General features: G+C 41.8%; 2 protein-coding genes across 6 annotated transcripts in view; one reads left to right on the top strand and one right to left on the bottom strand.

Moving 5' to 3' along the window:
- The window catches only part of MIDEAS (mitotic deacetylase associated SANT domain protein), an 83175-nt gene that overhangs the window by 14107 nt on the left and 47018 nt on the right, over nt 1-22050 (bottom strand). For 3 of the 4 annotated variants that reach the window (XM_075844767.1, XM_075844766.1, XM_075844769.1), the window contains exons 2-3: nt 5723-7220; nt 1536-1814 (exon numbers count right to left, since the gene is read on the bottom strand). In XM_075844767.1, the coding sequence (XP_075700882.1) occupies nt 1536-1814; nt 5723-7066 (1623 nt within the window). In that variant the 5' untranslated portion in view covers nt 7067-7220. Of the gene's footprint in view, nt 1-1535; nt 1815-5722; nt 7221-17289; nt 17375-22050 lie in introns of those variants that run through there. The other variant, XM_075844768.1, reaches the window with a different exon arrangement.
- Nucleotides 10277-22050, top strand: part of PTGR2 (prostaglandin reductase 2) — a 126589-nt gene continuing 114815 nt past the window's right edge. For both annotated transcript variants that reach the window (XM_075844775.1, XM_075844772.1), the window contains exon 1: nt 10277-10416. The gene's annotated coding sequence lies outside the window, so the exon portion shown is untranslated. The remainder of the gene's footprint in view (nt 10417-22050) is intronic.

Genomic DNA, 22050 nt, shown 5'->3' with positions numbered 1-22050 from the left:
AGACATCAAGGACGGCTGCTCTGCACCACAGAAAGCAAATTATGGTTTGAAATTGGATGCAAACTATTCCTAAAGGTGTCTCAACATTCAGATTACTTTCAAACCCTCTGATTCTATATAACCAGTTTTGAAACAGACTGCAATACAACACCCTGTAGGGCAGGATTTGAACAGTTTTGCTCTTCAGGACAGAGCACATTGCTATCATAATGGCAAGAAAAAGGCAATTAACAAAAGAAGACAGACAATTATAACCCTTAGAAAGTGTACAGAGCCCAGCTTAATGCAGCAAAAAATAAACAAGTTTCCATTTCAACTGTGAAGAGAAGACTTCTATCTGTAGGTTTGACAGGTCGAGTATCAGTAAAAAAGCCACTGCTAAGATTGCAAAATTAAAAATAATTAAAAAAAGGGAGTTGCCTGGGCCAGGCAGCACCTCCAATGGACTACTGAAGAGTGGAAGAAGGTCTTCTGGACTGATGAATCTAAATTTGACATCTTTGGTACATCACACAGGGTTTTTGTACGTCAGAGAGTACATAAAAGGAAGCTTCCTCAGAGTGCGACACCAAATGTCAAACATGGAGGAGGAAGAAGAGTAGATGCAGCAAAAGAGCCCCAAACCATCAGAGTTGGCAACTTGCACAGGGTTACTGGCACAATGGACAAATCGGGCTACCACAGCATTTTGATGTGCCATGAAATACCCTCTGGTGTACGCCTACTTGGTCAGGGTTCATATTACAGCAAGACAATGATCCAAAGCATACTTCTGGGTTATGTCAGAACAACCCAAGAAGACAAGAAGCAGCCGGTAGGCTTCAAAGAGTGGAATGGCCGACACAGTCTCCAGACTTCAACCCCATTGAGCTGGTTTGGGATGAACTGGACAAAAGGGTGAAAGCAAAGCAACTTACAAGTGAAGCACATTTGTAGGAACTTCTGCAACAATGTTGGGAAGAAGTTTCTGAAAATATCTGAACGCAATTGTAGAAAGAACGCCTCGATTGTGTGAAGCGGTTACATCAGCTAGAGGCTACTTTGAAGAGTCAAAAATCTAGATTTAAATTTGTTACAACAAAGTTAATCCATTGTTTTTGTTCATCTTAACTTGTTTATTTCTTATATGCTTTCATTTCAAAGTACATTTAAGACATTAAATTGTGTAAATATATAAAAAAAAAAACTGGAAAAAATGAGGTGTTCTAAAACTTTTGATCGGTAGTGTATATAGAAAATAGGCGGCACAGTGACAAGCCTGGCTTGTAAGTTCTCACTGTATTCCCATGGGTCTCCTCCAGGTCCACTCAATTCCTTACAAATTGCAAGAAACATTAACCATTTAATCACACATTTACAGGGATGAGGAGTAGGACAGTCCTATAAAAGCAACTAAATATAATAATTTTAAAAAAAATGATATATAAAAGGTTAATTACATTTCTTGATACGAACATTTTCTCTCCAGGATTATGTAATAGAAACAACCCATCTCCTGTTAAAAAAAAAAAAACCCTCAAAGCATTTGGGCCTACCTGTACTGTAGGTTCTGAGACACCCGTATGACCAGCCCTGTGCCGCGTTACAATCACAGATGGCATTGATGCAGATGGCAGCCTTTCAGATGTTATTACCCTCGGAGTACTTTCATCATCTCCCTTTTCTCGACTAGTATCCATTTTCACCGGTACCGATACCGGCATAACCAGGGGTCTCAAGTCTCCCTCCCCTCGGGATTTCTTAGGAGGTGATGCAGCAGCAATTTCTGCATTGCTTTTCAAAGTTTCATTCTTATCTCTTAAAGTCTCACTATCCTGAAATACCAAACAGAATCAAGTTAGCGTTAAGATTTCATTCCATATCAATTGTAAAATATTTTCTGCACATAACCAAGGACAGATAAGAACAGAATAAAGGCTCCGAAGACAATTGAAAAAGTTTAATAAAGCAGTAAAGTGCAAAGACTTCCTACTCAAGCCAAACCTCTTCTGCATCGGATGGAAAGAACTTGTGTACGCCTCTTGTGCATTTTACCGCGTGCGCTACCTGTAAAGTGTAATGGTCTTTGTGCTAGACATAGAGGGGTTCTACGCTTTGCTATAAATAGGGCTCAAATAACAGAACACATGTATCATTTATACTTGTTATTATACGATGTTAAAATTCAGTCACCAAGTTCTGATCTTGGGTCCATCCAGGCGGCTCTAGGGATGGGAGAAGCGAGTCTCTAGCTCTCCATAGCACTTAACTATTGGACATTTTCCATTTTTGACAAATTTTTATGAAAAAAATATAAAGCCCTTTTCTTTGGCTAGTGCACATTTAAATAACGTCTATCTCCTTTTCAGATATTCCTAATAAAGGAAGAATTTGCAAAGGCAGATGCCAGGAAAACTTGAATCATATAATTTTAATAATCTCCAGGGTCACATATCGCTGGCTCCCTATACACAGCTAAGATGCCAATACAAAATGACAGATACAATATTTTTCTGGAGAGGAGCCAGAAACATGTGAGAACGCATCCTTTTCACGTGTTTCTCGCTACCCTGGAGTTTCATTTCTACGTCTATTTATAGAGAGCAAGAAATTTGGTTTCATTCTCACATTCTGAGACACCAAGCAATGTAACGACAGCAATGCTGCAGCAGAGCTGAACCTCACCAGCTTAATGGAGATATTTTCGGACACTGCCACTATGGTTAGCGTGACCCTGGGACAAGAGACTGTGTCAGCCATTTTACCTGAACAGAAACACATGTACTCTGGACTTCCCAGTAACATATTTACCTCAAACAAAGGCCAGCATATATAGGTGCAAAAAAAACAAAAAACAAGCAAGCCATATTTTTTATATGTCTTTTAAGTACTTGGTTTCACAAACCATAAAAATAATAGGAGGAAGGTAATGCGTCGTAAACACCATGAGGACAGTGTTCACAAACCGTACCGGTGCTTAACATTTTTGAACAGCATTAGCCAAGAAAGTACATAGGGATGGGGCGAAGACCATCATTTTGTGGTGCACATAAGGGTTGACGTGTCCGGCAGCACCTCGTCTCCAGTCTCCCTTCCATCAGGTACTTATGTGTAGACCCAGCATTATTCTCAGTCCTCTGCCAAATCTTGCCATCTTCACCCAGTGGCGAACATACCATTTGTGCAACCTGTGAAGCTGTACAGGGGCCCAGTAGGTAGGGGGCCCCACTACCACATTAAAAGAAGCTTTGTTCTGTCTTTTGAGTAGCATGTATGGGACTAAACTAATGACAATGGCTTCTATTAGTGGATTGTTGGAAGGACATTAGGATGGAGTGCTCTGATGAGCTATTGTACAGGGTGGGCCATTTATATGGATACACCTAAATAAAATGGGAATGGTTGGTGATATTAACTTCCTGTTTGTGGCACATTAGTATATGGGAGGGGGGAAACTTTTCAAGCTGGGTGTTGACCATGGCGGCCATTTTGAAGTCGGCCATTTTGTATCCAACTTTAGTTTGTTCAATGGGAAGAAGGTCATGTGACACATCAAACTTATCGAGAATTTCACAAGAAAAACAATGGTGTGCTTGGTTTTAACGTTACTTTATTCTTTCATGAGTTATTTACAAGTTTCTGACCACTCCCATTTTATTTAGGTGTATCCATATAAATGGCCCACCCTGTAGAGTATGGGACCCTCTCCTGTCTATATCCTATATATGCCCTGTCTTCACCTATATAATATCTCCTGGATCCATCCCAACCTCACGGTTGACCCTAATGATTTCTTCTCTCTCTTACTGGATCTATTAACGCGCTCTGAGTCAATACCTTATTAATTCAGCAGGTTAATCTTTCTGTTTAATGGTTATACCAATATCTCAGTCATTACACTGGTCTTCTAGAAATCAATTGGAAATGCTCCAATTATTAGTCTACAAATTTATCCACAATGTTGCACCTTCCTACAAATTAACAATCAAAGTTTTGCAGAAGACCTGTTACCTCTTGTGTTTTTTGTAAATACTCGTATTCCAAGTTATAAAAATTCTGTAACCTCTTCTTTTAATTCAGCACCGTACAGTTCCTGTTTTCCCTGCTAGAAATAACTGGATAATACCTGTCCAATCAGTGCTAGACTTTGTGGAGACACCTATTTGACAAAGGAAATGGTAACAGCCAGTTGTCGTATTTATACATACATTTCTAGGAGGAATAACAGAGGAATGCCACAGTGCAGAATTCTGAGAGAAGATGCTCCAGAATAGTTATTTCATGGGGGAACACAAGTATTTACTAAAACACACATCAGGCAGATAGGACAGGTCCTTTTAGGTTTTCCCTAAATCTCATTTTTTTCAAGGCTGCTTATTGCTTATGTCACATCCAACACCCGTGTGGCAGACAAAAAAAAAAAAAAAAAAAAAAAGGTACAGTTTTGACCTATTTAGTCAGTCATAGCATTTTACACCACTCACTGCTGCCTATTGCCACAGAAAATATGGCCATATGAATGTAAGGCGTTTCTGGCCAGGGTCTTCTCCCCAGATTGTAAAGCTCTGCGGAATATGTTAGTGCTATGCAAATAAAGTTAATTATTAAATGGCTCCTCCGACTTAACAGATATGCATAACATATTACTATTGGAGGCTAACATTTATAGATAACACCCAACAGAGCAGAGTATAAATTCTGGACATTTAGGCTACCTTCGTCCACCCCAGATAAGTCTCCACACAGCAGATCCACCGCAATTTCTACTAACCTATACACCCGCACCAACACAGTCTACTCCAACCCAACAGTCTACTCCAACTCTATGCCAGTCTACTCCAACCCAACAATCATTAAACAACGTAGAACTGCCGTGTTATTTTCTCCATATTAAAAGAGAGTAGTCTATTCTATTGTACAAAGAATTTACACAAAAGGGGTAGTCCAGGGTTAGGTCTGCCTTTTTTTCCCAGAAACAGCGCCACGCATATTTATGGGCTGTGCCTGGTATTACAGCTCATTCATATTCAGGAAACATCTTTAATGCAACACAGCAGTCCAGAGTTTAATACAGTTGCAGTATTTAGTTATAATGACATATTTAGATATATCAGGAGACAAATGTATGTATGGATGTAAACTTTTGGGGTATTTTTTTTTTTTACTTGATTCAATATGGATTAGTGCTGGCCAGGGGTCTCCTCACTAGGTCTCTTCAGCTATTGCTGTTACATATCAGCACAGTTTCATTCTGGTACTGCTATCCCCTTCTACAGCCCATGAAGGATCACTTATACCTTGTGCTTACAGACATTGATGCTGAGGAGTGTGACCCCCCCCCCCCTTTCTCTCCCTGCAGAGTCTACAGTGAGTTCTCTATCTATATACCCATACACAGCCGGTATGATTCACCCCCTGCAGACTGCCATTTGTGCATTCCACCCTATCTTCAATCGGATACAGACAGCCAGTGTGATCTGCGCTCAATGAACCTCCTCCCCCACCAAGCGGCTATCTGTAAGACCAAGAAGAGAGTAGAGGAAGCCAGAGCAGTGTGTTGTCAAATCTACATCAGAATCAGCAGACCTGACAGCTATGTACATACTGCAGCAAAATAATGTGACATTTTTAATGAAGACTATGCATTTAGGCAGCAAATTAACAATAAACTAATTTCAGTGCAAAAGGTGTCCATAGCCTTAAAAGCTTATTATTTATAGACTTACATCTGAAGTCTTCTTACCTTAGTGTTTTCAAGATTTGGCATTTCTGCTGCTTTTTGGGCTAACGTAAATAAATTGGCTTCCTGTGATATGCGGCGCCTTCGCCGGGTTGATTGGATCACGGTCACAGCTCCTGCTCCAGCAGGCTGAATTGGCCCCATGGAGTTTTGTACAGCTCCCTGGACTTCTCTTGTTCTACCATTCTGAGGTAGTGAAGAATTGTCTGTATCATGGCGATTGCCATGCTGGCATTCTTGTGCATCTCTCGATACAAGCTGCTTGTACCTCTCTTCGGCTGCTAACTGATGCTGCACTCCCTGCTCGTACTGGTGGTGTGTGTATGGGTTATTTGACTGTCCGACAACAGTGGGAGATAAAGGTTCTGGTCCTTCTTTGGAAAGTCTTCGAGACCTGCGTGGCAAGGGTATTTGAGCTATAGGCAGAACAGACTGCTGGCTCTGCTCTGCAAGAGCTTTCATATATTCCTCAGATATGGGAACACGTTGTGGCTGGTTCATTACAGGCATCTTTTGCTGGGTACCTGCATGCTGGTTTAGTGGAACACCTTGCTGCATGCTATAAGTTGCCTGTTGATGCTGCTGTGATGGGTAGAAATTCTCAAACAGTTGCATCTTGGGAAGAGCAGTCTGTTGTTTCTGCTGAGCTGCATAAGCAGCATTTGCTTGAGCATCTGGAAAAACATGAAACAGATTTTGCAAAGAGGTTTTCTGACCCTGATGTCCAAATGCCATTTGGAAAGACTGTAAAGCAAGATGCTGATTTTGTTGATGCTGTTGCTGTTGTTGTTGTTGTTGCTGCTGTTGAGCTTGCAAAATGGAGTTTAAATGGGCCTGCTGCCGCGCTAGCTGATGCTGCTCCAACTGTGTCTTTTGAGACATCATTTGTTGTAGAGCATCGCCATACATATCTAACTGGGACACCCCTACTCCTTTGTCTTGGCTTCTCTTGATAGGCTCATGATGGTTGTAATATGAAGGCACCATCGTCATTGCGTAACCAGGTCTCTGCCACATATTGGCTTGCTGAGCTGCCCACGTGGCCTCATTCCTATCACCTACATTCCACTTTCCTGGAACTGCCTGCTGGTTCATCCTCATGCCGTCCGGTCTCTCTTGAGTATACATGACTGTGTTTAGCATATTGTTAGAAGCAGCAGTATACGTATCGGACTTGGTCAGTTCAGAAGCCTGGGAGATGGGCAACCGTGACACAGTCCCATATAACTGTTGCTCTTTCAATTGTTGCTCTTTACTAGTCACAGGATGGCCTTGCGATTCACTAAAGAAAGTTATTCTTTTTCCAGTCCTTTTATTCGAAGCCTTCTGCTGAGGCGGCTGACTCATGGTAATCAAAATACATGCAAATCAGGAGATTTCTCCAAAGTCAGTCAATCAAAAATCCAAAAACAAAAAGTTGATTTTTCTTGTAGGTTGTGAATATGTAAATCCTCTATCACTTGATCTATTCCGCTTCATCACCCATCCCGGCAAACAGTATCTGTGGAACAGAAGGAAATTATGAATCATAATGGATTTTCATTTGATCAAAACACATTGAATAGATTAAGTATATATAAATTATGTGGGCTACAGAATTTTACCAAAATTCTCAGGCGTTATTTAAACAGTTCCAAACATTTGCTAAATACAATTTGTAGCTAAATGTTTGACAAACTTCTGACATGTCAGAAGTTTGGATTGGTGGGGGTCCGAGCACTGAGACCCCCACCAAATCGCTAGAACGAAGCATCTGAAGTGCTCGCGTGAGAGCTCAGCCATTTCGCGTCTGTTCGGCTTTTTCCGGCAAGCCGATATATCGGAGTACGGGCTCATAGACTTTCTACTGAGTCCGTACACGATACATTTATTTCCAGAAAAAGCCGAACAGACACGAAGCGGCTGAGCGCTCACACGAGCACTTCAGCTGCTTAGTTCTAGCGATTGGTGGGGGTCTCAGTGCTCGGACGCCCACCAATCCAAACTTCTGACATGTCACTATGACACGTCAGAAATTTGTCAAACGTTTAGCTACACTTTAAGCTTTTTTTTACATCGACTCTTCCTTCACCTCCACACCATCATCACAGATCTCCACCACATCCTTTCTATATAAAAGTATACATAAATTACAACAATTCTAGATTTTCTAGAGATGGTAATAAAAACAAAACAAAAAACAAAACAAAAACACCTCAGGCCCTTTAACACTTTGTAATAGAACAACCCATTACAGAACCCCTGTCCAAAAGCCCAATGACATCCATCTTACAGTCATAACAAATTGCAGAAGTTGTCCATCATTGCTTACAGAGTAACATAGCTATGTGCTCTTTACTCTTTAGTCAACCCGTTCACCATAATTTGTAGTCTTTCCACAAGTCTGATTCTATCGGCACATATGTTGGGCAATGGAATTTATTATGCTTTTTTTTTTTTTCAATGTAATCGATGTGCAAAAGACAGACAACACACGGATATGCGCCCGTGTGCTGTCCGTTGTTTTCACGCACCCATTGACTTCAACGGGCGACTAGGCGACAACACACCAATATAGGACAAGCAGTGAGTTTCACACAAACGGACACTCGCTGCGAGAAAACTCATGCATGTGTTTATAGCGCTGTTGAAATCAATGGGTCCGTGTACAGTGCGTTGTTTCAACTCACAGCACACAGACGAGAATCACGCTCGTCTGACTGAGCCCTTACAAGAATGGACTATACAACCCCTTTAATTTGAAGTGCATCTGTATCGTCAAAGAGATCTGTATAAATATTAAAAAGAACTGACCAATATTGTGGTCTGTGCAGTCCTAAAATAATGCTCAGTTTTTGCTATAACCAGACTAAATAAATGTAGACACCATATATTCCAGTAGATTTTTGCATTAAATATACAGCCTGGAAAGAGAAGAAGAGGTGCACATACAGCTCTGTAATATCCAGCCTTCCATACAAGAACACTGTATCACTCTCTAGTTACAGCTGATGCAAGCAGTTCTGAAAGTGGATTCCTTCTCTGGTCTCAGCCTATTGTGGGGTGTCCAGTTTCAATCATGGTATGAATAATATATCACCACATTCGCTTTCCCCTCACAAGTGACTAACAAATTGAATATTTGCTAAATCACTCTCCATATATTGAAAAGACAAGGTTACGTGGCAGATTGTCTCCATGAGGCCCCCCTTCACATCCCCTTCCGTAGGAGTTATACACCTGAAGGACTCCCGACGTGAACCTCTGATGGAAGGCCCCAATGTATCCCACTGTATATGCGCGATTCCTCACTATACAGCCTCCTCCTCTCTTTTGCACAATATAGGGACTCGTGCTGGGGAAGCCCACGATGTCACTGTCCATATATGGGCAGTGACATGAGGATCTTCACTAGGGCTGGAGCCCTCCGGGCAGGGCATTACGATTTGCGGTCCCACTCTGTATACCGCACCCCCAGTCCTATCATGCCTTACAGCCATATACTGTACCAATACACCTTGAAAGGCTACAAAAAAATTGTACCAATGTATACCAGTCCAACAGAAGCCAAAAGGGCTTTATTTTGGCCTCCGATTGCTAATAGAGCCCTATGGATATGCTTATGGTGTACGTAGGGAGCTTTCCCTACATACACAGTAAACGTAGTAAAGACACATGATACGAAGTGGGCCTGAGACTTTCAGGAAGGGTTTTAATTATCTTCCATAACTAACCTAGATGAATGCAACTGACTGTGATGACAGTATAAACGTTTGCAGGACTGCATGAAAATAAAACAGGTTTGTAACTGGATACTAAAACCACAATAAAAGCAGAAGGAGGGAAAAAAACAACGAAAAAAAACATCTCAGGTCAGCGGCATATGAAAGATTGCTGTAAATACGATGAAGTCTCAATTTAAGATAACAAAATTTGTACGTTTTGTTTGGTTGCCATGGCCTAAAAAAATTCTGGTTGTATCTATGGCCATTTATATTCCACTGACCTACAATAGGATTAATCCAAGTGAAGCGTTCAGCATCATGCTATAAACTGGTACACAGAATCCCTGCATTTAGCACTATAGACCCATAGACACGCCATGTGCCGCTGTATGGTGCTCCATAATGCTTCTAGTGGAGAACAGCTCCGTAATATGCCGTCTAATAGAACATGCTACGAAATAAAAAACTATGAAAATCGGAGGCATACAGAGATAAAAGTATGGCCCCATAGCGGTTTATGGGTGGTCTATTACAACTCTGAGCATCTCAAGAGCGGTCATACACTCGTGAGTATGAGGACAAGTCTTTTACCAATAAAAAAAAATGTATAAATATATATCATATTTAACATTGGACTACAAATATTTACATTACTGCCAGTTTATTCTTCAGTATATTTTAACACGTTCAATAATACACTTCGAGAACGTTTCATCCAGTTTCTATGGAGACCACCCAAAATGTATTAAACGTTTGACTTGCAAGAGTGCGCACAAACCATGATGTAAGAATAAAGAACAAGCACAGAAGGTGCATCAATTATTCATACTGTTACTAGCAGTAACTGTTCCATCAGTTCAGATCATAGTACGAGCCGATCGTCCCGCACGTGCCGACACATCCTATAAGGGAATAATACCCAGGCTGAGCAGGGATCTGAGGACTTGTCTTTGCAGAAGGTTTCTGCTACCAACGCCCTCTCTAAACAACAAGGTAAGCCGGTTTTAGCAGCAAGAGGTGCAATTCTCTACTCTGGGGCGGGGTACACATTGTAAAATGGGTCACCATGCTTAGTCACATCCTTCACCTGCTGCTTTGCAAGCACTAAATATCCAGACAGCTCCCAAATGGCTGCATTCATTACCAATTATTAATGAGACTAGCTTGTGACGGTCATCAACGACGGGAGCAAAAGACAAAAACAGTCAGCGCAACATCAAATAGAAGCAGTCAGCATTGCTGTACACAGGGTTACTGATAGTTCTGGTTTTATTTTTTCATATTATTTGCAATCTATGCAGAAATGGAAATTACAAACATAGAAGAGGCATTTCAGCAGAAGAACCTTTACTAACCATAGTCGTGGAGGCTCACCACTATAGTGCAAACAAGTAGTCGTGAGTTGAGAGAGTATCGGCCGATGGACCATTTCGCGATACATGATCTCAAGTAGCATGGAGAAAGTCACTGCTTTTATGGCCATCTTCTAAAAAAAGGGGTTTGGTGGTAAATCACAGCTAAAAAGGGACAAGAACTTATATCTATCCATAGGTTCATAAAATTATTGAGGCCATGCATACACAATATTGCTGCATCTGGTCTTTTCCGATTTGTCAGTTTTTTTATTGCGTTGCTAAAGATAGTTTAGCAATTTTATATATAATATTTAAAACGTCTCATTATGTTGCAATAAAAATAATGAACTCATTGTAATTATAGGGTTACATTTAAAGTATGGGAGTCATAAGATCAGTAGACTAGAAAAAAAATAAAAATGTTTGATTTGTTTTGCAATGGTTTGGATCTAAAAAGTGAAACGGGAAGTAGATAAAACGTAACAAGACAAAGCGAGATTAACCCACTAAAGTCTGCTCACACTGATACATGCAGTAGTCAAAATAGTGCGGAAGTATTGACCTGGGCAGATCTATACCTATGGTCAACGTGAAAGCAGCAGCTTCCTTAATGTACACGTTACAAAATAATTGGTCAACACCTATTGGGCCCCATTCCCATGATTTTAGCTTGGCTGTATGGGACAATCAGATCATCCAAGTACAAGACAACCACTCCCATCATTGTTAACTCCTGACAGCAGACATCAGGGGACTGCATGGAAAAAACACACGTAAAATTGTTGGTACAGTAGATCCAAAATGTAATCACATGCCATATTATGGATGTATTCTCCCCCCCTAGAAATATTGCTTTCAGTGGAAAATATGGTGCCGCACAGTGGCACACAAAAACAATACAAGTCCGTAACAAAGACCCATCAGAACTCTATGCGCTCTCATTTGGAACCATGCACACAGCACTGCCATATGTATGAACCCTTCGGCCCCATGCACACGACCGTGCCCGTAATCATTGTCGTGATTAATATTTGCGGGCCGTGCTATTATAAAGTATGGGAACATGGTCCATAAATGAAAAAAAAAAAATAGGCCATGTCCTATTTTTTACGGAAGGTTTCTACGGCATGGACACCTTCCCAAAAACATACGGGAGTCTGACGGCCATAAAAATGAATTGTTCTGTAATTACAGACTAAATCTACGGTCGCGTGCATGGGGCCTTAGGGTCATGACGATAGGGGTTTCAACGGTCTAGCGTACTTACTGCAGTCACCCTATAATTGTGCAATAATCCTGCATGAAACGGACAATGTAAACACTGGATTCCGGTCATACTGGAATTCTTACAATGAACAATGCTCATCTGACATGACTGTAAGGGATGGTGTGTGACATCTGCGAGAGACCCATTTTACACCTGCTAGTCAGTCAGTAACTCATCCTCCGTAAACTTTATTTTAAAATTACGTACAAACTTATGGAAAACCCCTTAGTCCTTAGCATTTTTGAGCTGCACCCTCTTTTTACATTGTAAAACCTGTATTGTTCAGATGTTCTATGCAAGTGAATTAGATTTTAGAAAATCTCACCCAGTTAAATTAAATTTAAAAAAACCCACAACTTCTACCCTAGAATACGTGCAGTTTTCAAACGGGTAGCATCGCAATTCTCGACTTGCACTACTACCATGTGAACGAGACCTTCTTCACGGCCATATGTCTATCATTACTTAAAAGACAACGATCAACACAATTAAAAAGTTCAAATAATTGTCTATTGCGGACACAGCAAAAACAGAACGTGGTGTGGACCTGCACCTGGAACCACTCAGATTGGTGGGGGGCCCTGGAAAAAAAAAACTGGTTGGGGCCACATCCACCTCTGAGACCTGGCCCCTACCTGACCCACTATTTCAAACACATACAGTATATTGCAGCATGTGCATGGCCCTCTCCACTGAAGTCCATGGGAGTTATGGTGACAGGTGACCCAGTAACTCCCTAATAGAGTCACGTACACGCATGGCCACCTCTCCCCCTTTTTTCGATTCGATATTATCACTAAATGGCAATGAGGGAGAGTGGTTGGCAGAGGTTGCCTAGGGCCCCAATGAAGCTGAAGCACGATGGCATGTGCCTACCTCAAGGGTTCCAGTCCCCAGTATAAAACTTAGGATTTGCATTATGAAGGATGCTGTGAATGGCTTGTTTGTCTTGGTGACCCAGCATTTCTAATGACATCTGAAGAAATGACATGTTACTCACTGACTCCAGCAGTAAAACGCTGCAAGATACAAGCAGTGCAGGGATGACTTCATTGTGCAGGTAGTGAGCTAAAAGGTTTTACACAGGACGATTATCGGGCAGACCAGCATTCATATAACGCTCGTTGCCGACAATTGCCCTGTGTAAAAAGGGCAGCGATCAGCAGATGAATAAGCAAACGCTCGATGATCTGCTGGTCATATCGTTTTAAAGAAGTAAAAAAAAAAAAAGATTGTCGTTGTTGGCAGCACATCTCCCGATGTAAACAGGGAGACGCGCTGCCGACATGATAATGTATAGTGAAGAGCTTTCGGAGTAACAACCGCTCGTCCCCATCCATAGCTCCATGTGACAGGAGCAAGCGAACGCCGATCAACTATGTCTCTTTGATCGGCACTCGCTGCACCGGTCGAGTGTCGGCCGGTGTAAAAGAGCCTTAAGGCTGTAAGAACTAAATAGGAAAGTTTGCCCCCACACTTATCCCGTTGGCAGAAGCTTTAGTCAGTGCATGTAAGCCTCCTCAGCTCATTTCCCTTCAACAAACAATGGGATCTGGCACTGTTCGTCCCATATTATGTCAGGCTGACATTGTGCATAAGAAGTGTTGGCCAGAATTGTACAATGCACAGCAATAGAGTTCATTTTTATAGGTCTGCCACTAAACAAGCAGTAGCTACTCTCTATATTAAAAAAAACAAAAAAAACAAACACCTCATTTACATCTACGTTGCAAAAAAATTAATCAAAAATAAAAGGATTTTTGTTTTCTAATTAAAATAAAATACAGTAGCTGTATATTATCTTGACTCACACCCGGAGCAGACAACTCGCTTATCCTGGCTGGTAAACTGCTGTTGTAGGGCTTCACTCTAGTAATACACCACACAATTACACAACTCGTCCCGCAAAAAAACAAGCCCTCATATGGTTTTATCGACGGAATAAAAAAAATATATATAAAAAAAAAAAAAAAAAAAGGAAGTTATTGCTTTTGGAAGGCAGGGAGGGAAAAAATGAAAATCCAGAAAAAGGCCGTGAAGGGAACGGGTTAAAAAAAACAAAAAAAAAAAAAACAACACACGATTCAGAGACATAACTTAAAGAGGCTCTGTCATCAGATTTTCAAACCCCTATCTCCTATTGCAGGTAATCGGCGCTGCAATGTAGATAAGAGTAACGTTTGTTTTTTTTTAAAACGAGCATTTTTGGCCAAGTTATGAGCATTTTTATATTTATGCAAATGAGCCTTCCTAATGGACAACTGGGCGTTTTTTTTTTTTAAATATCCTTTTTATTTTCAGTTTTCACATTTTCTTACAAACATTTCACGTAAAAGTTACATCATGAGTGCGCAGCACTCTACTTTCATGAAATGAACTATGAATTAAATTCAACATAACACATAAACATATGAACATGGCATAATTGTCTATCTTCAGATGGACCGAAAGCATGACTTCCCCCAACCCCAACACGACCTAGGTCATTAATAAGTTTCTACTCATCCTTTTTCCCCCAGCTGATCAGAGTTGCAACCCCCCTAAAGTGCCTGCCAAGAGCTGTGTACAATACCACTTTGTGTACTGGAAGGGCCTAACAATTTCCACTATTTCGGCTGCTGTACATTGCGATTCTATGAATGTTTGCCACTTGTCAAATAGCTTCTTGGTTCCCGTTTAACTGGGCGGGTTTAATCTTATTTCCAACTGGGCGTGTATTTTGTTTTACTAGCTGGGCGTTGTGAATAGAAGTGTATGATGCTGACGAATCAGCATCATCCACTTCTTTTCGTTACCACCCAGCTTCTGGCAGTGCACAGACACAGCGTGTGACACCTCTGACGCCTGGTGCCGATGTGTCCTCGCTCGTCCGACGCGATGAAGGACCTGGGGCAGGAAGTGACGTCACAGCGTGATTTCGCGAGGACACACTGTGTCTGTGCACTGCCAGAAGCTGGGTGGTAACGAAGAGAAGTGGATGATGCGGATTCGTCAGCATCATACACTTCCATTCACAACGCCCAGCTAGTAAAACAAGTAAAAACGCCCAGATGTACATACACAATACACGCCCAGATGTAACAAAAACAATACACGCCCAGTTGCAAAGAAGATTAAACACGGCCAGTTGTCCATTAGAAAGGCTCATTTGCATAAATATAAAAATGCTCATAACTTGGCCAAAAATGCTCGTTTTTGAAAAAAACAAACGTTACTACATTGCAGCGCCGATCAGCTGCAATAGGAGATAGGGATTTGAATATCTGGTGACAGAGCCTCTTTAAAGCTCCTGTGCCCCAATACAACATCTATAACAAGGCCCCTAATCTTCCTTGTGCCATGTATAATACTTATGGGGCTTTGGGCCCCTAGAGGCACCAGGGCCCTGGTGCAACTGCTACATCTGCACCCCTATAGCCACGCCCCTTAACCAATGATCTCTTCCATACTGCTGGGCGGCTGACTCCAGCAGGAACTGAACTTGGAGTGGACCAACCAGTAATTACTATAGGGTTTACGGATGGCATCAGCTCAACAAGACTAAGGTTATAAGTATAACATCTGATCAAGCTTCACATTTTCAGCACTGTAAGCCTACTGTATGTGCATCGGACATCCATGGGAGCTTAAATTTATCAGGTTGTGCTTTGTCCCTGAACCCCTTAATGTATTCACCTAGTGCCAGACATGTTTAAACCTTGGTTTTCCACCCCTAGGATGCATTAGAGCTACAGGATTTTTATTGAAAAGGTCTAAGGCATCTCCACTGTTGAGTTACCCAACACTACATGAAATCCGGCTAATCTATTATGAGCAGTTTGTAGTTGGCAAAAATGTATATAAAAAAAGTACCCTCAAGAAAACCCTCCTACAGGTCATCCTGGCAACAACTTTTAGGAATAGAAAATGTTGCATGCAATTGGTAACCAGATGGCTTATAAAATATTGTATTATAAATTTTTAGCACCTAATAATCTGATGTCTAAGAAAAAGGAAACGCTCCGGTTGTTTACAGTACAGTTTAAGATTATTTCAAAAACAGTAACGTTTGGGATTACAACACTTCCCCAATACATTCCTCCGCAACAACACGGTGAAGAACACTTTCCAGGAAAGCGCGGGACAACAGCCAATGGGAACACAGAAAATGCAAACTGTTAACCTTTTTTTTTTAAAAAAAAAGAAAAAAAAAAGAAGGGTGCCACAGAAAGATAGAATTCCTGGCAAAAAATGTTTATATATTATTTGTTTGTCATCACTAATACGCATGTCTGCCTGAGGTCAGATGAATATATATTTTCATTACAGGTTTTCCAGGATTAATAATCTTACAGAGTGGTGCTCTGTTCTGGCACATGGAGGGGAGTCCTGAGCGGGGACTCTAAGACATCCATATGCCCTAGTAGAGCATATGAACAGGGGTTGTCATCTTGACATATCCCATGTACTTTTCCTTGTGATGGTGCTGCAGGGAAATGGATAGAACACTCCATACAAGATGATAATTTTAAGAGCATCCCTGGATGCCGTTCCCCAGCTAGCATAGTTTGGAAATTGGGTAACGGCTCAGGAGAGGTGATGCAGAGTAGCACATCGTAGCGGTAAAGGACTTCATCGACACTGAGGAGATATAACTCTGCACCAGTGCAGTTGGACAGCATGCAGGCAAAAAGGATGGGGGACTGTTATTTAGTTGGAAATTGTTAACCCTGGGTGCGGAGTCTACGGAATCCTTCACTCTTCAACCTTAACCCCCGCAAGAAGGTATGGACTTTAGCGAAGGATTCCCAGGTCCCCAGGATAGACCCCAATAGATGGTCCGGGTGCAGATGACAGGTATACGTATATTCAAATGTCGTGGTCAACTAGATTGAGGTCCGTAACAAGAGGGCAACGCAAGTTCCAGAAACAAGTATCAGGAGCAATGTCAGGGTCAGGCCAGAGGTCGGTAGATGGATTAGCAAATCAAGACAAAGCCAGGATAAACAGAGGGATGTACCGGAATTCAACAGGAAAATGCCAGGAAATTCACCACCAGGACTGAGAATCAAGCAAGGAACTTCAAGAGCAGTAACTTTTTAAACTATCCAGCCTCTAATGTTCTCACCTTCCGACTGGGCCTTGATCCCATGGCTGAGCCACACACAGTTCAGAACAGGGTGCTGTGGCATTGTCTTGACAATGGGACGCCCAATTTCGAACAATCTGATAAGCGGGCAAAATCCCTGACAATTGAGCACTTACTGGCAGGTTTCCTCACAGATTACAACTGATCGCTGGGTGATCCAAGCAGAGGGACACTTCGTGATAAGTTTATTGTCAAGGTACCCTTCTAACAAGTAGGGATTGTTAAAAGCAGAGAACCTCCTAAAATAGAGGATTTCCAGTCAAAACTTTGAAAATGTCATTATACTAGAAAATCAGAAGTTAAGTCAACTACCAGAGTTTGGCGCTTGTATTTTTTAATCATAGAGATGTTATACATTTTTCTATTCAGTTGTGGCAGTTACTTATGCAAAAGTGACAGCGGAAAGTCCAGCCATATTAGTTGTCTCCTTTGAATTCGCTTCTCAGAAACTGCTGGTAACTTTGGTATGGATAGAAAATTCCAATTGAATTACCAAACCTTGGTAATCTCATTTCTGATAAGTCTATGGGCATTTTTGTGCTTTTGGGTGGAAATCGCCTTTAAATTTACAACTTCTAATACAGAATCAAAAAAAAGCTGTTTAAATAATGTCACTGATTGGGGTCAAAATGTGTTTCTATTTCCTGCTTAGCTGGAGCTTCACTTTATACCGGTGCTTTGCGGAGTCAGTGTTTTGCTGATTGAAGTTGAATAAAGTCAATAAAATACAAAACATGGCCTGCTTTACTATATGAATACACATACGTAGAGGGGCAGGCCACAGGTCAGGTCACTGGCAAATCAACCAAACTTAATGTAATGCACGTCGACAAGCCATAAGTTCTTTACGTGGGAACCCAGACTAAAACTTTCACAGATCTCAATAGAAAGTTAGGCACCATTAGAAAATTTCTAGGTGCACTGACTACCAGGCTCTTTACTTTCTTTTGGCCCTTTTAGGTGGGGGGGGGGGGGAAGAGAGGAGAACCTAATCTAAATTTAAGCAAAGCTTCCGTAAGGTTAAGCAGAGTTTTGTGGGGGAAAAAAAAAGCCCATGGGCAGAGGGTACCCACAGCCCCTTGGCAGTTAGGGAATGGGCAAAACAGGATGTCAAATGTCAGATAGATGCGGGTCCCACACCTATCTCTAGAACAGGGCCCCCTAAACCCCGTTCTACCGCTCTGTGCTCCGGCTGACTCGTGTGATTCCCGACCATGAAGAAGAAAACAGCGCAGCTCGCTGTGCTATGCGGACTCCGGAAGTCCCGTAGAACTGAATGGTAGTTACGGAAACAGCGTAACTCGCATGTTACGCTGCTTCCGAAACAGCCATTCACTATTACGAATTACGGTTATCTTCATGGTCGAAAATCACACGCTTGAGCCGCAACACAGAGCAGCCCCGTTCTAGAGATAGGTGCATGTCCCAGAGCTGGGACCCGCATCTATCGGACATATCCTGTGGATATGTCATAAATGTCCCTGATGGGAAACCCCTTTAAAGAGGCTCTGTCACCAGATGATCAAATCCCCATCTCCTATTGCATGTGATCGGCGCTGCAATGTAGATAACAGTAACGTGTTTTTTTTTTTTTTTTAAACGATCATTTTTGGCCAAGTTATGAGCAATTTTATATTTATGCAAATGAGCCTTTCTTATGGACAACTGGGCGTGTTTAATCTTATTTCCAACTGGGCGTGTATTGTGTTTGTAACGTCTGGGCGTGTTTACTTGTTTTACTAGCTGGGCGCTGTGAATAGAAGTGTATGATGCTGACGAATCAGCATCATTCACTTCTCATCGTTACCACCCAGCTTCTGGCAGTGCACAGACACACAGCGTGTTCTCGCTCGTCCGAAGTTCCTGTGGGAGGAAGTGACATCACAGCGTGATCTCGCGAGAACACGCTGTGTGTCTGTGCACTGCCAGAAGCTGGGTGGTAACGATGAGAAGTGAATGATGCTGATTCGTCAGCATCATACACTTCTATTCACAACGCCCAGCTAGTAAAACAAGTAAACACGCCCGGATGTTACAAACACAATACACACCCAGTTGGAAATAAGAGAAAACACGCCCAGTTGTTTCTTAAGAAAGGCTCATTTGCATAAATATAAAATTGCTCATAACTTGGCCAAAAATTATAGTTTTAAAAAAAAACAAAAAACACGTTACTGTTATCTACATTCCAGCGCCAATCACATGCAATAGGAGATAGGGATTTGATCATCTGGTGACAGAGCCTCTTTAAGCGGCCTAATTTTAACTGGAGAGGTTGTTATATATTGTAGTCTTCGTATCTTATTTGTATTAGAAGTATACCGAGTTCCTGACTGCAATATAATCCAACATCACTATAACAGGACGATTTGCAAAAAACTAAAATTGCTGCCTAGATTTCATTTTTAGTTTATATATTATATTTGTCGAGAATAGTTGTAGGGGGAAAGTCACAAAAACTAATACATTTCCCGTGGTTGTTTCGAATATAAATAAGATTGTAGCCAAAGAATGCAAAAGGACAACATAAATACTGAGCGTGTAGTCTAAGTAAATAAAATTTTAGTGAATACACAGAAGTAATAGAAATATGTAATCATCCCTTTATTAAGTCTACTTGACCAGAGAATAGTTGGAGAATTCATTACTCCTCTGTAAACAGCACATTCGTTTTCTTACAGTCCCACTAAACAAGACACTTAGAAGTAATATAGTCTGGAATTTGTAAACAAAAACATTTGTAAGTATGCAGCATGTAGAAATACGTGCACAGACCGTATAAAAAGGACGCAGCCACATCTCACAGTATCTTGGTCATATGGTAGTATAAACCCCAGCGAAGGGTTAAATGAACGTTGCTAAAGGCCCCTTGGCACCCATTTTGCGGCCACATATAGGAGAGGTGCCCGCTACTAAAGTCTGAGAGTAATGGAGACAGTGATCATCTTGGCAAACATTCCATCTCTTTGTTTTCGATCTATACACCCCATTTTTTTGGTGTGATTGTAGCATTGGCACATATACCCAAAGGCTATGTTCATACAGCAGAATTTTGTACAAGATCCACTTGTATTCCAGGTCTCATTGTTTTCAATGGGAATCTGTGCCGTAGTTCACACAGGATTTTGCAACTGTGGATTTTAAAATCTGCATAGAGGAAGACAATTAGTGATGTCACTTTGATGCGAGAAATGCATCAGGTAACTATTAACGAATTAGCTCCGTTGAATGAAGCTAATCCGTGTGCGGACCCCCAGCAGATAAAATTAAAAAAAAATTAAAAATCTGCAGCAGAAATCCAAGGCTTGACGGGCCCAAGTTTATCTACGGAGACCACATGGAAAGGACAGTTTTTTTAAAATCTGTTCATATGGTTGTGGTGGTGTGTGTGTGTGTGTGTGTGTGTGTGTGTGGGGGGGGGGGGGGGGGGGAGGGTCTCTGTTGCTGTGCTTGTGGGGAGGGGCTTGTGGCCCATAGCCAGCAGGGGCGCTGTTGTGTTGCTACCCCTACAGGTGCAGTGTTACGGCAGCATTGGCTGCCATGCGGTTCTGCACCTAATAGAGTAGGGACCCACTTAAAATAGGTCGTCGTGAGGTTGTCCCTTGTTGGTAATTACATGAAACAAAAAAGCTTCAAATTTGAAACTAGCCACGCTGGAGTTTTGTTGACATCGAACCCATAAAAGGATTGTAGACAAAGCTTATACTTTTTTGAGAGCGATATAGTTAGTTTTGCTTCATAGAAGTGATTACACTATATAACATTTGCATACATTCACTTTGCACAAGTTGCAGCCCCTATACAATTTAGGAGATGGTATCAGGGTTGCCAAGCATCCGTAAATTTACGGACAGTCCGCTTTTTTTTCTGCCATCTGTAGCGTCCGGCAGAAAAAAAAAAAGCACCATCCGGGATTTCTCTCTCCTAGAACGTTGCACTGCGTATGCTTCAAAATGTACATGCGCGGTGCAAAAAGAAAAGTAGACTGTAGGCATATTTTCAGATTCCGCTTGATTTCGGCAGAATCGAAAAATATGCAGGCCGCTGCCAAGTGAATGACTTTCTGAGTGAGGTCGGTGCTGGGAGTGGACCAGTCCAGTCACCTGACCTCACATTAGTGACGTGAGGTCAGGTGACTGGACTGGTCCACTCCCGGGTCGGCACCAACCCCACTCAGACCGCCACCGACACATGACCTTCTCCTAATGGTCACGTCAGGCAGAGCAGAGAGCGGTAGGCCACCTCCAGCCGCTCTTGGGGATGTGTGGCACTATCTACAAAGGGCTGTGTGTGGCACTATATACAGGGGGCATTATTACGGTGTGGGGGCATGGTTACTGATGGGGCACTTATTTTGTTGAGCACTGAGGGATCATTATTACCATCTGGGGCACAGTGGATTACGAGTTTGTTTAGAGGATGGGGTATAGGGGTGTGGTGGGTGCTGGAAAAGCGAGAAATCAACATATCTGTGTCAAGTTCTGCAGACGGGAGTCGTGGCTGGTATAAGTCGTCACAGTGATCTGGGCCAGATGGAGAAAAAAAAAAAAAAAGGGAAAGTGAACGACTCTAATCAGAGAAAACATCCCCTGTGAGTCACTGGATATAAACTTGCTATACTTACTTATGTTGTCTGCAGAGCTCCTGTGTATAACTCATCTACCACTATTTGGTGGTAATATTGGCCTTTGTATGGTATTATTCAGTAACAGTATGGGGGTATTATTCAGTCACTATGTGGCCATATTATTTGGACCTTACATTGTGTTAATATTGGTCTTCTAATAGTGAGTTGTGTTTAGTAACAGTATGTGGTTATGGTGTGGAGGTATTATTCAGTAACAGTATGCAGGTAATATTTCATCTGGTATAGTGGT

This window comes from Rhinoderma darwinii, chromosome 12 (genome assembly GCF_050947455.1).
Source record: "Rhinoderma darwinii isolate aRhiDar2 chromosome 12, aRhiDar2.hap1, whole genome shotgun sequence".
In the NCBI taxonomy this organism is placed as follows: Eukaryota; Metazoa; Chordata; class Amphibia; order Anura; family Rhinodermatidae; genus Rhinoderma; species Rhinoderma darwinii.
This window is presented reverse-complemented; position numbering and strand designations above follow the sequence as displayed.